Source organism: Ascidia mentula, chromosome 4 (genome assembly GCF_947561715.1).
Source record: "Ascidia mentula chromosome 4, kaAscMent1.1, whole genome shotgun sequence".
Lineage (NCBI taxonomy): Eukaryota > Metazoa > Chordata > Ascidiacea > Phlebobranchia > Ascidiidae > Ascidia > Ascidia mentula.
Window position 1 is genome coordinate 17,449,495 of NC_138569.1, and position 17,573 is coordinate 17,467,067.

The 17,573-nt window shown below is 42.5% G+C and overlaps 1 protein-coding gene across 1 annotated transcript; it reads left to right on the top strand.

Annotated features, from left to right (window-relative positions):
• The first annotated feature begins 184 nt into the window (after nucleotides 1–184).
• LOC145899245 (DNA mismatch repair protein Msh2-like) lies at nucleotides 185–10,300 on the top strand. The gene is made up of 18 exons (XM_082987976.1): nucleotides 185–392; nucleotides 595–752; nucleotides 983–1,061; nucleotides 1,248–1,393; nucleotides 1,446–1,582; nucleotides 1,681–1,966; nucleotides 2,248–2,402; nucleotides 2,665–2,725; nucleotides 2,854–3,021; nucleotides 3,369–3,518; nucleotides 3,673–3,785; nucleotides 4,589–4,769; nucleotides 5,152–5,332; nucleotides 5,771–5,919; nucleotides 6,420–6,516; nucleotides 6,736–6,957; nucleotides 7,499–7,683; nucleotides 8,719–10,300. The coding sequence occupies exons 1-18, from the start codon at nucleotides 185–187 to the stop codon at nucleotides 8,893–8,895; spliced, it is 2,853 nt and encodes a 950-aa protein (XP_082844102.1). The 3' UTR covers nucleotides 8,896–10,300.
• The last annotated feature ends 7,273 nt before the right edge of the window (nucleotides 10,301–17,573 follow it).

Below are 17,573 nucleotides of genomic sequence, written 5' to 3' on the forward strand. Positions count from 1 at the left end.
AATTAACCAAGCAATCTGTGAAATATTTATTGGTATGTACTATACAGTTTTGAGATTTATGTCTAGAGTACAAATGTGTTGTCATATAATTAACTCATAAAATATATATTTCTTATATGTATGTGGTTTAATTTCTCGTTGTTACTGTGAGTGTTTAATTATTTGTTACTCTTCAAAACATAGAATGGCTAATCTTCAAGCTAAACACAACTGGACTATAGACAATGTTGCAAGCTTTGCAAAATACTACCTTTCACTGGAAAGCAATATAAGCACAACGTTCAGAGTTTTTGACCATGGTGACTTTTATTCAACCCACGGAAAAAATGCCACACTTGCAGCAAAGCGTGTATTCAACACTCCGTCTGCCATAAAGCATCTCAAATACCAAGGTGGGAGCTAATGCTTTTTGAAATGTTATGTATATACGTTGTGTATTATTTTATGAAGTCTTTTTGTATTATGAATGTGTTTTTATCATTAAACTTGTGTTCCAAATGTAAAGTGGAGAACAGACAACAATTTCTTGGCTTTCTTTCATCAAACGCATATATACATATATTTCAAATATTTAAACATTTTGTATGCCCCAAGGTGATGAAATTGAGACCGTGTATCTTGGAAAACTTAACTTTGAGTCTCTAGCTCGAGACCTACTGTTGGTTCTACAGTATCGCATTCAAATATATGTGTTGGGTTCAAATAATAAATGGAGTCTGACATACAAAGCATCACCAGGGAACTTAGTTGAGGTAAACATTTTTTCTAAATCTAAGCAAAGACTTCCCTCAATGCTCTTTGGTAATTTGTAAAATGATGTATTTTAAAAAACACATATTTTAAGCAGAAAACTTCTGAAACGCTTAGCCATTCCCTTGTTCTTTGTTCTGGTATTAATTACAATCTAAACTGGTCACTTTTCACTTCATGATAAGAAAATGTAACGCTATTTTTTGCTGGTGTGTTAACATGGTATTTTTAGGTGGAAGAATTGCTGTTCAGCAATGTTGATTTAACTAATAATCATTCAGCCATCATCTCAGTCCGTTACCACAATGAAGGTAGTGTTCAACCAAAAGCAATATTAAGTAACTTTCAACAACCCTCAGTTGAACAGAGTGAAATATTTCTGGGATAAATCACGCTGTATAAAGTTCAACTCTAAATCATAGCTTGTTAATGAGAGTTATCACTATGTTTTACGTTTTTAAAATGGTATGCAGCGTGAATTGTATTGTTTTCAAAAGGTGGTCATCTTTCAGTGAGTGTGGGATATGTGGATACAACAGTATGTGAAATTAGATATTCCCAGTTTACCGACAACAATCATTTCTCAACTCTGGAATCAGCTATAATTCAACTGGGTGCAAAGGAGTGCATTGCTCCGAAACTGGTAAGAGGCTGTATCACAGTGAAAGCTTTTTTTTTCACGTAAATGTGTTTAGGATACAAGTGCAGAGGCAACGAAATTGATGAACGTAGTTAAAAGAAGCAATATTCTCTTAACAGAACAACCAAAGAGTCATTTCTCAGTGAAAAACATCAAACAGGATTTGCAGCGGCTCATAAAAAAACCTAAAGGGTAACTGACTGTGCCTAAGCTACATTTGCAAAGTTTTGTCAACTGGAAAAAAAATAGTTCTGTCACTTGATAAAAAACTTTTATTAAATGCTTAACAGTCGCGAGGAGCAACAGCTCATTGCTGCCCTCTCGTGGACGAGCGACCACTCCGATTCGGCATCATGCGTAGCAGCGCTCATCCAGTATCTAGGTCTAACGAGCAAGGAGGACGGGTTCGGTCAATACTCTGTCGTCGAGTACGACTTGGCGCAGTTTGTCCGCTTGGGAAGCGCAGCTCTGCAAGCCCTGAACTTGTTTCCGGAACCGGGCGCTGTTTTCACGGGACAGCAAAATCGCGACAACGCGTCCTTGTACGGTTTGCTGAACCACTGTCAAACACAGCAGGTGAGGGAATTTAAACTGGAAGGATTTGTTGCCAAAAATTAGCAGTCGCATTCTATTCAGCGAATCACACTAATCTACTTACTTTATGTAACAATAAGAACAGCCCAAGTCGTCCTCATGCTTCTCGTGTTTAGACAGGTTACACGATAGATCTTTTTTAACCTTTTTTTAACAATTACGTTGACACTCTGGCACGTGTGTGTCGTAGGAAATTTTAAATTAATATGTATACATTCAGCATGCGTTTGCTCCACGGTCTATTGCACCAGGTTTGTTTCAAGGGCCAACGAATGCTATCGCGTTGGATCAAGCAGCCACTGGTCGACATCAACCATATTGAAGAGAGGCTTACCGCCGTCGAAGCTTTTATTGAGTGTGCCGAAATGCGGATGACGTTGTCTGATCAACACTTGCGAAAATTACCGGATTTCGACAAGTGCGGCGTTTAATTTGAGCAGCTTGCATGTATCGTAGACCAAGGGTTTTAGATTTTTCCATAGGGTATATGCAGAGGGTAATTCATTGGGGTTGGTATTACAAATACCCAACTACATATGTATCAGAAGTGGCGTAAAACTGATTTTAATGGGGTGCTGTCTAGGAAAAGGTTAAGAGTCACTGCCGTAAATATTGTAGATCGTTATTGAGGAAGTCTTTAAACTTGGAGTTTTGAAGTCCCTAAAACGATTTTTCTGCAGATTTTCGAAAAAGTTCTTGCGCAAGAAAGCATCTCTGCAAGATTGTTACCGTGTATACCAGGTAGGTTCGAACATTTTAGGAAACCGCTGCCGCCTTACCGCACTTATATAATACTGCAGTTGTTTCCCGAATGAACACAGACCAAACTATTTTACAAGCAAGTCTCACATTGACTGCATTTTGCACAGGGCTTAAAACAGCTTCCATATGTATGTGAGTGCATCGAGGAACACTCGCCCTCCTTAAACCAGAGCGAGAACCTTCTTAAAGAGGTTTTCATGACTCCAATACACGAGCTCCTCATCGACTTTCGCAAGTACACTGACATGCTTGAAACCACCTTGGACTTCGACATGGTTTGTACAGTAGGGTAAAGTCATTTCCTTGTATATTGTACTTATACTGAAATCAGCCAACTTGGGATTCAAGAAAACTGCATAACATTGTGTGTATATTATGACTTTCATGTCCATATTAATTTACAGTTCCGTCCCCAATGCCATTTTGTCAATCTCTTCAGCGAAAGTTTCAAAATTTTAACTACCTATGCCTTTTTTTTACTTGGACGTTCAAAATTGGGGACTGTCTGTATTTGGCGACAAGGAATTATTTTGTTATTACCGAGTTTCTTAAAGAGTTTGGTGCACTTAAAATATAAAAACGAAACCGCACATGGTCAGAACATACAAACTCATTCTCGCAGGTTCAAAAACACGAATACATGGTAAAGCCCGACTTCGATCCCGAGCTGCAGCGTCTCCGCGAGAAAATGGACGCCGCAGAGGGCGCTATGGAGCAAGCGCTTGAGAAGGCGGCGTCAGAACTCCAACTGGATGCTGGAAAAACGATTAAGGTCTGTTGTAGGTGTTGTTGTCATTGGCCTAATTATCCTCACTCTTTGTGTTAATGAGAAAGTGTCAAGTATATGCTTGTCACAGAGAGGGTTAATGAACCCATCTGTGGTCTTTCCGCATTCGGATCTTCTTTAATATTTGTCTTTTTCACAGCTCGAGTCGACCACACAGTTCGGTCACGTGTTCAGAGTGACGTGCAAGGATGAGAAAAAACTCCGCAATAACAAGAAGTTCACCCACCTCGACACTAATAAGGCCGGTGTTAGGTAATGAAAAGAAGTGTGTGGTGTTTGAGTCAAGGTCAATCAAGTCACTGGTTAAAATTGATATTTCTACGCGTTCTGCGACATATGTCTTTGTGTTTTGATGCTATTGCATCTGGTTAATGTCTAAATTCCGTTCTTTTATTGCCCACTCTTGCAAAAAAACTCAAATTGGACAATAAACAAACATTAAGTTCAATTCTCATTTCACTACCGCGCTCAACGCCGTTGACATCAATCACCAAACACCTCATTTTATAACCATAAGAGGCACTTCTTACACACTATTATCAAGGCAATACCCTGCTATCACGCTATTAATACCCACTCATGGCCGAAGTACGCCTCTTGCTGTGCGGTTTCTTTAGGCCTTTATACCCGAGCATCAAACAAGGTGTTGAATGATCTTTGTTGCCTTAAACAGTGCGGCAACCCTTTGTTGCGCCAATTGGTCTGTGAGTGGAGCCCTTGGCTGTCGGTGGTGACCGTAACCCCTCCACGCGACACAGTGTTTTGGTTGTAAGTGGTTGTTGGTATAGTGGGACTAACTTCTGATGTTAATCTCTGTCAGACGGATAAAAAGCACAAAGTCTTCGTTTTACTAGAATAATTGTGTTGAGTCCTTCTAACTCTGCCTTAAGTGTTACTTCCTGAAAACAGATTTGTGTTGTTAACCTATCTATACTAATCGTTTTCTCGGGCACCTTGAATTTGAACAAACGTGTTTTTGGCGTTTCCAGTTATCTTCCGACAGTTTTCTACCAAACACTTTAGAAAATATATAAGCACCTGGCGTTTCTCCCAAGATTCACCAACAAGAAACTTCAAGCAATCAGCGATGACATGCAAGATTACAAGGCGTCCTACCAGTCGCAGCAAGATGCTGTCGTGACCGAAATCGTTACCATAGCAGCTGGATACGCTGAGCCCATGCAGGTATTGGGCGACCTTATCGCCAAACTGGACGTTCTGGTCAGTTTTGCCCAGGTTAGTATTACAGAAGACATACGCATGTTACCGACTCTATTATATGCTTTTTTTGCCCAGGTTAGTATTACAGAATATGCTTATATAGGATAATATTTTGATCTGTTGTATGATGTTTGTTTTTTTTCTGTTCACCCGAAGTATTTTGTCAGATTAAGTTGTTGATTCGTTTAATCTAATTTTCGTTGTTTTCCTTCCATGTTTGCAGTTACCAAATTGTCCCCATTCAAATATGTCACATGCTGTATAGAGCTGCATATCATACAATAAAATTACGATGTATTTGAAAGTTTGAGTCCATTTATTAATCGTTGTGTATTTTTTTCCTATATTTACTGTTTGTTACGGATTGAAATTTCAGAATTTGCAAATCATTTTTTAGGCCTCCGTAACAGCACCAACGCCGTACGTCAGGCCGAAGTTACACGCCATGGGAACCAGTTCTAACCGGTTAAAACTGGTCCAGTGCCGCCATCCGTGCGTGGAAAGACAAGACACCGTGTCCTTCATTCCTAACGATGCACTGCTTGAGTGCGAAAACCACAATTTTGTCATCGTCACTGGTAATAAGATAGCAAAGCCGGCCCTACTGCAACGTTGTGTTAACGCTTTGCTGCTGAAGCTGATCCATGGCCGGATCGGCTGTTCACAAAATGTTGGCCTCAATCGATAGTTGACTCGTAAAACATTTTTAAAATGGGTCACCTAGCAATCAAGCCAGTCACACAATGGTAGATATGCCCCCACGGTTAATTAAAAGGTCGTGATTCTTAACGAATAGGATGGACAGTTGCTTTTTTTATTGATTTATATTTTAATAAACACTTTATCAGGCCGATAATGTAATTTGTTGGTCTCTTGTCGTGGCAATTATTAAATTCCCAAATGCCATCACACGTTTAGTTTTGGCCTTTTGGAGCCGAACACATGTGTGACGAAATTATAAGTCACGTCAAACACATGCCGTCGTTGTTATCACCGAGTTTTGCCTTTATTTACAGGTCCAAACATGGGCGGAAAATCAACTTACATTCGCCAGATCGGTGTAGTAGTTCTGATGGCTCAAATCGGCTGCTTTGTCCCTTGTGATGAAGCTGAGCTGTGTTTGTTCGATGCTATATTGGCGCGCATCGGAGCTGGCGACTGTCAGGTAAACGATCTTTCAATTTAGATCAAACACCTTTATGTTCAATATACCTATGCGTATAGTGTGAAAAATGCGAGGCTACGCCAGAGAGCAGTGATTCCCAACCTTTTTATGGTTGTGTACCACTTGGAGGTAAAAAAATTCGACGCGTACCACCTATATATATAGTTGAGTGTTACAAAGTAGCCTAGGGGATGAAGTAGCAAACGTTTCAAAATCATTTACGATTTTTTAAATTCGAACTATATCCGCAAATTACGGAAAGTTGCTCACGTACCACCTGGAATGCCCCCGCGTACCACCGGTTGGGAAACACTGCCATAGAGTATACTTGTCCAAGGTACCGTTTAAATGAAAACTTTAGTCTTCGGTCCTTCATGAAATGCAGGTTTTATTAAATATTTGTCAAGTGCAACCAATATCATTTGCAAGTATATGTGAGGGCAGCACTTTGTCCAACCGGCAACTACTACCAAAACTATTGATAGCTCGTTGTATTGAAGATTCAAGGTGTTTCAACCTTCATGGCTGAGATGTTGGAAACGGCTTCCATATTGCGTTCGGCCACAGAAAATTCGCTGGTCATCATAGACGAACTTGGTATGTGTAGGTGTGACGAGATAAACCTAGCCGCACCCAAATTGCAAACGACCTAACCCTGGTATATTTGGTTGTCCCAATTTGTTTTTGTGCTTTTCCATCCATAGACACTGAGTTTTCTAAAATGTAATTGTATTTGAATGCTAAAATATTTTATCGTATCAAACTTTAATCTCTTTTTCATTTTTGTTTGTCCCAAAATGTCAAACATTCTTACAGGCAGAGGAACATCTACATACGATGGTTTCGGTTTGGCTTGGTCCTTATCCCATCACATAGCTGCCGAACTCAAGGCGTCATGCCTCTTTGCCACACACTTCCACGAGATGACGTCACTTGCCGATGAAGTTCAATCTGCCGTCAACTACCACGTGACCGCGATGACGGGCGTCGACGAGGCGGGCCGTTCAAGCATGACCATGCTGTACCAAGTGAAGCGCGGTGAGACGTTTGCATCTGACAGGTTATTCTGTATAACTTTGGGGTACACAGGTGCACATAAGGCCTAGCTATTGAGATAGAGCCTAGGGTGCTCTCCAACGACCCTTGCGCATAAGGGTTAATTGAGACCGTAAGCATACCGTCATGGATCAGTTAGCGTTTAATGGGTTTCGGTTTTGTCCAATCGAAGAACATTTGCGCAGCGGATATTCAGTTTTGCTTTGACGTTTGTAGTTTTACCAGAGGACGGTAACTTATTTTATCACAAGTAACAACTTGCAATTTGACGCAACAATCTTCCAAATCATTGAAATCTTGCTTGTCTTTCAATAGTCATGCAATGAACCGCCTACTCAGCCCCAGGTTTCGTTTCCTGGTGGATAAGCTTTGAATTTTATTATATCCTTTTCTAGTTAGTGCCTTTGATGGTTTTAATGTGCTTTTTGGCAACCAATCCCAAGATACATTCGGTTGGAGGAAATTTTCAAACCGTCTTTTTGCACATCTCAATCGCTTTCCAACGCTTATTTTTCCCACAAAGGATCTTGCGACCGGAGTTTTGGAATTCACGTCGCGGAGTGCGTGGGGTTTCCCAGGCACGTGATCGACTCTGCCAAGCGCAAAGCGGATGAGCTGGAGCAGTATTTCGTCACCATGGCACCGGAGGACGAGGGAGGCGCCCTCTGCGCTGAGGAAGAGTCGAGGAAGAGGAGGAAGCTTAAGCAGGTCGGGAGCAGGAATTTCACTCCGATTTTTCTGTAAAATTGTATAATTTTTACCACATCGGGATTCGAAACTGAATTATCCTGGACACGTATATTGTCAGCAGGTTTTCTGCCTGGCTATATTGGTCGAGCGCTACAACAGAAAAAAAGTAAATCGGCGAGTATCACAGACTGGGTCCCAAAAACGCGTAATTTGCGAAATATCTGTCCCTTTTTAGGGCAAAAATGCCTTTCCAACTATCCGGTAAAATTAAGTGTATTATCCGGCCGGGTCCGGGTATTGAAAATTGATCAATATCCGGGTACCCGGATCCGGCGCAACACATCACTATTGTTTAGTAAAGTGGTATACGCTCCCAAGATTTTTTAGTTAAAACAGTCGGTTTGGTTAAATTTCATGCAACCGCATTTATTGTACAAGAAGTTATACTTGTGCTAGAAGTGTCGCAGACAACTGATTCCTTAAAACCAGCGTCGCGAGCAGAGCAATTGTGTGGTGCGGCCCACTTTTTAAAAAGCAAATGGGCCAGAGTCCACTTGTATCGATTGCCGCGAGATTTAAGAGGCGGACGTACGATGGTCCTAGGTATCCGACTGGCGCACCTTGTTTATGCGGGTGATATTTGTGTTGTGGTTTTGATTGCGGCTAGACCGAAAACCCGGTGCGTCACCAACGGAATTCGTGTCGCTACTATTGCGGTTGCTTTGAGCGTTCTGCGCTCTGTATTGTTTGTCATGTAGTTTGCTTGTCCGAGAACACTTGGTTTCTACAAGGAAAATGTTACGTAAGCGAGATTTGCAAGATTTAAGCAGAAAAATTAATGCCGTTTGACCCAAATCCAACGAGACGAAATTTTTTTCTTTGTTTTTCTCCTAAAAACTTGCTCGTGTACCGTAACGCTCATGTGGCAAGTTAACATTTCAACATATCCATAGGGTTCAACCAATGACCCTTGTTGCGATTTACGACTCAGAAATTTCGTAACCCATATCGCAGGTGCGCATTTAAACCCTTTTAACATTCCTTGCTTTTCAGGAAGGTGACTCCATGATCGCGACGTTTCTCGACGCGGTAAACGTTGTCGACTGGGACTCACTCTCCTCCGCGGAGGCCAAATCGCAGATGCGCCAGCTGAAGAGACCCATCGTCGACTCACAGAACTCTTACCTCAGAGCGCTGGTCGATAAAATAGAGGAGGGCGGTGCTAAATAGTGACGTGGCTTTGCCCCAAGGTTGTACGGCATCTGGGCAGCTGCCGAAGTGAGCCTTACGCCAATTCTTAAGCGTTTATAGACTCCCTGAGGAACGCGCGCGGCTGGGTACTGCGGATGGCACCCCGCCTTGACCTTCAGGCGACAGACCGCGTTCTAATGCGAGAACACAGAGCACAAATTAAAGGTCCCAAAGCGGCGTCGGAGACGGCATCAGGGTTTGCAGTTGCTTGTGCTCTTTTATCTCGTTCCGCTTTGCAAATTGCCGTTGAACGTTAGCCCGAAATCGTCTCGTGTTTTGGGCAATTTTACGCCCCCGACACGTGAACTGTGTCCGGTTGCGTTCCCCTGCTTCGTTTTCAGTTATTTTCTTCGTCTTTCTTTTAATACACTTCGTCCTCCCGCTCTCGTGGAACTGATCCGCACTTTTGCGTCACTGTTCCGGGTGGTCGAGAAAACCGACGTTGCCCAGGAAACGCGAAACAATTCGGCGACAAACTCCGCGCTGACGCAAAAAACAACATTTATAATTTAAAGATTGAAACTTTTCAACCCGTTCGTTTTACTCCGGGCTTGTGACAATAGCAGAAAATAATCGTCGTTCCCGATGGTAAACAAGCCTCTGCGTCACACGTTTAGGTGGGGTAGTGCGCTGCGCCGTAAACATTTACTGCTTGTGTGCACGGAAAACAGACTTTTATTGGTTGAAACTCAGCCGCTTGAGTCACAGCCTTCTCGTTTTCGACTTGTGCTTGTTCCAAAAGGCTGCAGAAATTGTACCGATCGCGCCCAATAAACATGCTTAGTCGTTTCGTTTAACCGAAATGCAAAACCGGACGATGAATTATTGATGCAGGGACCTGGCCCGTCGAAGTAAAATTACTTTGGCCAATTCGGGCAGGATAAGAAGAAATAATTTTTGCGGTTAGCAATAACTTTCGCAAATAATCACGACGGGAATAGGAGATGGAAATATTATTTGCGAACTTTGAACCTAATGATGGAAAAATTTGATTACTTACTCTTCAGTAGTGGACCTTGAAATTTTACCCAGCCGTGTTTGGCTAAAATGAAGCAATTAATTGTTCATCACAAGTATCTTCAACTCCTGCTTGCATACAAGAAACTTCTCTTGATACTATTTATGTCCTCCTAATGTACGACCCACGCGCAATGGAAGATTAACTCCAATTTTGTGAGCCCAGAATAGAACAACAAGGTTATACCCATGTTGCATCGATCGGCCCCATCTTGTCGACGTGGATTTAAATACATTCGTTTTCAATTGGAACAGGACGTCGTATTTTACGTTTAGTGCGTAAGTGGATTTCGGTGGATATAAAACAGCCCGTACCTGACCGTATATTGATTTTATCTGTGGCGCGTGCATAAGCCATGTGGATCTGTGGGGTATATATGTGTATGTGCGATTACAATTAATGGGAGCGAATCATTTTTCTGATGTAACTGTATATTGACGGCATAAATTCTCTTTGAATAATTCCATTTTAGTTCGGAGAAGCGCAGTCTTCCAAACACACTTACTCGTTTTTTTGTCATTCTGTATTGTCGGAGTTGGACAATTTTTTATGACAGGCAACCTCTGCAGTCTCCAAATGAGGGCAGCACACCTGGCATTGACGCCTCAGAATAAATTTCTTTGGGTGGGATCGACCTTTCCCGGGTCCTTCATCGAGCAATCAATATCCCAATATACAAGACAAAACAACTAGCGTCGGCATAAATCGATAAACATCGATTCCCGCTCTCTGTAATTGCATTTCGCTTCGTCTAACTTGGACGTGCGCAGTGACAAGCTGGGGCAGTACAGAAGAAAGAGTCTCTGTCGTTGTACGCGCTAAGGTCCCAACTTAATTTTCGTACTGAAAACTGAAAATAGGCTTTGACCACCAGGTATCATAATGAATCAATTCATTAATTTTCGTAACCAGTCGTGGTCGTATCTTTTGCGGTTTACATTAAAACGATCAAAATTATTTCCCTTTCATCACCGTGTAAGATTAGCTCCCTGTTTACCGACCCCTCTACGGCAAAGCGCAGACCTATGATCTATTATTGTACACCGCAAACTCCTAAATTATGTTTCATAGCTTATGAAACGATTTGAATTACTCCCACGGGGGAGTAAGGTTCCGGAGGTAATTTGCATCACCGTCAAAAGGTGTCTGGAAATCAAGGTATTGATGCTGATTAGATGGATGTTTTCTCTTGCCCATGTTGCCCTTGCTGTGTATAAGTGGTGGTGTGTCCCTTTGACTTTAAAAGTATGTGGCCACAAACGTCTATGTTTAAAGTTAAAAGGACAAACTATAGCACATATGTACCATATCAGCAAGGACAAGGGAATAATACGTCAGCTGTGGGATCACACAATGTGCTACGTCAGATCAAGACCAATTATATTATATAACCTCGCCACGATCACGATCTTCACAACTTTAAGTAGGCTTTGAATTAGTGTTTGGCAAAAATGATTCCAATGTCCCGGTTTTCTAGTAAAGACCATTAGACAAATCAACTTATGATACAAATCTTATCCGTGCCACAAGATATTGCAAACATATGTCACATTTAATTTTGACAAGTTTCCCCTAAATTGAAGTCAGAAGTTCGCTTGTGATTTGATATACAAAAATCTATTAAATTGCCAAGGATGAAATACAACTAAACGTACAGACAACGCAATGTACAGAAAAACAAGGATATACCGTATCGGAACAAACTCAATTGTGCTGTTATTTGCTTGCTGGATGCACAGTGATTTACCTCCCAGGGGATTCTAACTACGTCACCCATGCACAGTCTTGCGCGTTTTTCTGGGCATTGCATCTTGGAAACGCTTAGTTGAGTTTGCTGTGTAACTAACGTAGGTCATTGTCAACGACTTGACATACTCCGAGCACTGAATAGGTGACACAAGTGTAAAAATGCCCTGTATCGGTTGTTATTCCACATCTTTTGGGCGATTGGTTTAGTTTTCTTCCATAACACGCGTGGCAAAACCTCAAGCGAAGCAAGAAACCTCATTCCACGAACCAAATGGCTTGAAGATAATATTGCTATATTATAGCTGTATCGATTTTAACATACGTCATGATTGTATTTTACCAACCATTTCTAATTTCACATGGCATTCAATCTTTAGCTACATTTATACGCTCTGTTGTTCATGTTGAAACAGCCGGATATTAAGCAAACACGAATGAGTTGATTGGAAGGCAAACGTGAGTGTGCGGAAGTAGCAACTCTGCGTATACCAACAATCGCATGACTCACGTCTGCGTCCACCCCATTTCACTTGCGTGGTAGGTTCCTAAAATCGGAAATATGTACACGAAAAAACATCGCAAATTTGGCTATCAGCCATAACGCGTAGACAAAACATTTTTATTGTTTTTACGGGAAGTTAAACGAGTCAACAGACGAAGTGATTCGGCCTAAACGCGTAACTGGAGACCTTCCAGACAGGGTTGCGCTGTGCGGATGCGGAACAAAGCACGCACGCCATTGTTTAGCTTAGCGTCATCCGAGCCTGAAAGCTTCTGCGCTGACGCACGACGAGCGCACAGAACAATGTCCCCCCCCCCGTCTGATTCCATCAGGAGAACAATGCGCGTGGCGTTCAGTACATACAAGATAAGGCGCACGCACTGCGTTTGGCGTTGTACGTCTGCCTGCTATGTGTGTGTTAAGTGTGAGGGCGGCTATTTTTAAACCTGTCACCAAGTAAAGGTCAGTTGCCGCTGCAAGGTTAACCTTATTTCACAATTCGTTTGGAAATCAAGCAGGGCAGTAAAGACGATTGGGGATTAGGCGTAAGTGACCGAGGCATCATGTTGGCGCTCCCATTTGACTTGCCTCGCGCATATCAATGGGAGGATCATCCTTTCCGGCACGGGATCAATGTCCGACTGTAATCAACCCATGCAGTAAAAGACGACAATAGAGCTCTCCGAGCTTATAAGATGGGAATTGCGTTTATCCGATTGTAACGTAAGCGCGCCGTTATGCATGACCAATCGCATTTTTCCCGCGACGGCGCAGAGAAAGGACCACACGCCGGTGCCGCATTTCGCCGCGCTCCAAAAATCGCCGAAAAAAGCGGCCTGTCTGCCCTGTGGCACAGTACGCCGTAAACAACAGGTTGACGTTGAAGCGTTTGTCTGTGAACGTTTTACCGCGTGCGCAACGAAGTGTTTGCCTTAGTCGGTAAGTAATCGGGTTGTTCCGAGAGCTTGTGGCTGGTGTGGAATGTTTTTAAATAGTTGAAACGTATGTGTACTGTTTTTTTAACCCGAATTGAGTTTAAGTCTGGATGTAAGATGAACGAGGCTCAGTTTTTTTCTGAGTCGAAGTTAATCTGCAGTGGCCGTCTTACCATCAAGTTATGAGCTAGAGCATCTCAATAATGTACCGGGTTAGTTTCTACTAACCATAAAGCAGGGAAAGCTGGACAAAGGCTTATGTAGTCAACAGCCAATTCGCCGCGTGTTGTCGTCGGTTCATTAAACTTGTTTGAGCGAAGCTAGCGGGGAAGTAGCTTGTGTTTGTTGCCAGCCGTCTGCTTTATATCACGGTACTATGCAGGACGCATGTTGCTAAACACCTCTTTAAGTGCTATTTACAGACAATGCGAATTTTGCCCACGGGCTTTTGATATTTGCAAATCCTGCAATACACTCAACCGCAGTTCCATGATCCGTGAAGCATTTTAATTCCTAAATTCTTTGGCAAGCAAATTAAACTCCATAATTTGGGAAGAAACATCAGATTTTGTGTATAGGCCAAACATTTTCTGTTTACAGAATTCGATAAAAGATTGTTTTACATAAATTCCTAAAAGATGTGTCAGCACCAGCCAAATACAAACCCTTATTACTTACTTTTATGGAATGTATAAATAGATGCAAGAATGTATAAATTATGTTCTGTCGTATGTAGTTGGAACTAATCAATAGTAGGCCTATATATTTAAAATCATTCTGAGATTATTGTTGTGTGTGCTTTCGCCGATATTGCACAAGTGTATTTATAGTTAATGCTGATAGTTGATGGGCCATCGAGAGTGGCGTTTCCCATATAGAGGGAACTACGATTCAACGTTGGGTCTCAAGCACGTCGCAAGAAAGTAGGGATGGTACACAATGCACTATGCGATTGAAAAATGATTGTCTAATGGCAGGAGAGTGTATTGAACTGGGCAGTAGGCTTTGTCGTCGAGGCGCAACTTGTCCATTGTTACTGTTCCGGGGAGTATTTGCCCAGGAGTCGCTTGAATAGATTTGCCCAGTGTGCGCCGCGATCTGAGAATCGTAAAAGACTGCACATTTGACATATGGCGTAGATGCACGTAACGACCCTTACAAGCAGCATCAGCCATTCGTCGTCGGACACGGTTCGTAAATTAAACGTAAATTGGCGAGACCCGGAGGACCTATCTGAAATTCCGTATCCATCGATTTCGGCCGGTAGGGTTTTGGCAATCACGGATTGATTGCTTTAGTCGGCACTGTGGGATTCGCGCCTTCCTGGGCCAATGACGGCGTGCGCCTGTTACGTGCGTCACCAAGACCGCCGCAAACAGCGTGCGCAAACAGAAAATAACGAACAGCTCGTTTGTAAATTTTCCGCTCGATCGGTCTGGTGATGTCGCAATCTGTTAGAATAATAGCAGACTCGCGTGCATTGCGCGAGAAGCCAAGGTGGCGTTTAAAGCGTGGAGTCCCACGCGGCCCCTTGTTACCCGGGCCACGAAACACCCATCGCGCCTCGGTTATTAAAAATTGAATCTCAACGAATCGTTTTCGTGTTTTTTTGCTTGTATTGTGCTTGTAGGTTAAATGTCGATGCTCCAATAGATAAAAGTAATTCCTAATCTTTTCATTGTGCTGTAAAAATGTTGAGAAAGATGTTGTTAGTGTTGTGGCGTAAGCTTGTGTAACGTTGTTTTGACGCCAAATAGTATGGGCTTTGCATACAAGTTTTTGTCGTTTTTGTTTTGCTTTATACCAAAAAGACGTAAAAAAACCACCGTCCCTTGTAATATTTGATCCCAAAAAATTAAATAATTTAGAGACAATACAATTCACTCCAAAGAAAAAAACACTCCAAAAACACTTTAACCTGTGCTTACATTGTAATATTATCCGGCGGTCGACGCTTGCTTTATGTCGGTTTAAGGCGTTTTATTGATTTCTGACACAGGTCGTGCACCCGGCGGTATTGCACTCGCCAATATCTATTCTCTCTTCCCGCCGGTCGATGCTTTTTGACCCAAGATAAAACCCATTTAGCTTTGAGACAACGGCGTCGTAGCGACGTTCTGTGATGGACGGTTTGATGGATAATCCTTTCCTCTACTTTCTGGAATGCACTTGAAGATGCCCCAATTTCTGTCAGAAACGGTGGCAGGTGGACAGAAAGAGAATTCCGTGTCTTCATTTTATAGCGCTAGATTGCAGCCAAAAACCCTGTCACTAACTTTAGTGAGCGGAAAAAACGAAACTCAACGAATAAAACAGCTTCAGGTGTAAATGACCCTAAAGGATATGTCCAAACAGATAAACTTAGATATATATAATATATATAATATATATAATATAAAAAAGGGATTTTTTTAAAGGTAACAAGGCACACATGGTATTACGTAAGATGCATCGGTATTGTTCTTGGCTGAATAATTAAACGAGCACACAGTTTACGTAAGCGTCCAGAACAACACGTGACTGTGTGTTATGACACAGCGTTGCCGCAAATGCCTACCAGACATCCAAAAGTTTTTGCTTGACGTCTGCGCCATGACGCACGATCGTATTAAAACTGAATATAAGTATAACAAACGTTTCAAAATGCTACAACTCGCCCAACAAAGCTCTTTCAATTCAAAATATTTTTCGAAAAGCGGTCATCTGCTGGCCATCACGTTTATGACGACCTTTTTGTTTCACAACATTCAATATTTTTGTTCCAAAATCGACCTTTTTCCAACGCCACCTGTTGTGCGTGACACAGTTGGAAACTTCACATTCACAAAATTACAATATAAATAACCTCGTCTCAAACGCTTTTGTTTATCCTTAAAACGAGAGTGTATTTTACTGCGTAGGCGTGCTTGTATTGTTGTCCCTTGACTGTCTATTGCAACTGGCATTTGCGCAAACCGCGCAGCCCGCAGAATTTTCGACGCCTCTTTGAAATGTACAGTCTGGTCTTGAAGAATCAGCTTTAGACCGTTGTGGCGGCCTGTTACAAACACCGAGTCTTGGAGTTTTGTATTTTTGAAAACGGGGCAAAATTAAACGCTTGATTTAAATCTTCGCCACCCCACAGTCGCGTAATGCCGTTTAGTGGGACAAGGTTGCGACCCGGTTACAAAAGAAAGCTTTGACAGATTGCAGTCGATAGGATAATCCTTTCTGTGTTTCAAATCCTTTTCGAATGAATCAAGTGATTTAAGGCGGCTGCTTCGTCTCAGTGCGTTTTCCAAGTAACGTTATAGATAATGAAAACGTCGCCTGCGTCAAGTGCTTTGTGAGCTGATCAGATAACAAGCCATGAGCTGCGTTGCTTTTTCCGCCAGTTGAAACTCGGCTTGCGCGTTGAGGACTTTGGTGTTAGCTTGTTCGGGTTTGTGGATCGGAAAAGAGCGCTTAGCAGAAGCGATGAGTTTTGTGCGAACTACTTCAAAATGTTACATTTAAACTAATATGTGGTCTTTATTTTAATGAATGCAAGTTAAAATGCTCCGCTTTTCTAACAGAAAAATATAAAAAAACAACCGAAACGATACTTGGTGTCGAAGTTTGTATAGATTTCCGTAATACTAACTCGCTGACCTTTGGGTCGTGTTCCAAGTTTAGATAACGTAATGGTAAATCCGCGTACGTCTTACCATAGGGGAACAATTGTCGCCAAACCATCACCAATCGCCAGCTTAGCGCCGAGGATGCAGAAGCCTGTGCATGCCGTGACCTCTGCTCACCCGGTTGCTCTCTGCCAAGTTAGTTCTCATCGCCGTGTGGAGACCTACGGCCCCGTGACGCGATTTGACAGCTGCGCCTTCTAAAACCAGCTTGCAGGGATAGCTTGTTGGCCGGGATACCGGCATAATGGAACTCCTCATTAGCACCATGCGCGTCCCGAGGAACTCGCGTGGCATTGGATTGCTACGCAGTTACGTTAAACGTTGTGGAAGGGAGGTGTGTTCGACCGCTTTGATTCTGAGTAAGATACTGGATACGTAGCTATGTTCGACAGGTGACGTAGAACGCAATTAATCACATTTTACAAAATAGGTTGCAGAATGATTTCGTTGCAGTAGGTGTTTGTTACATGGTAAGACACTCAACCGCGCCCAGTTAAGCATCCATATAGCAACGTTTCAAGCGGTATGAATAAAGGTAAAGACATAATGCCGTGCAGGATTGTAGCCTCCTAGACAGCTTGGTTCTGCCAAAAGGGCCTCAGTTAACACCGCTGATAATGTCGCTGTTTCGAACCACCGAAATAGCAAGCCCACGCCTGTTTTCCCAGGAGAACAGTCGGTGACGTAGGAGCGTCACACGGGAGAGATTGGACGTGGCTGCTGCCACCCGGCGCATTTGCACGCAGGTCGCTAGCACAAGACGGGCAAGTAAGCTAGTAGTTGTGAGCAGCAAG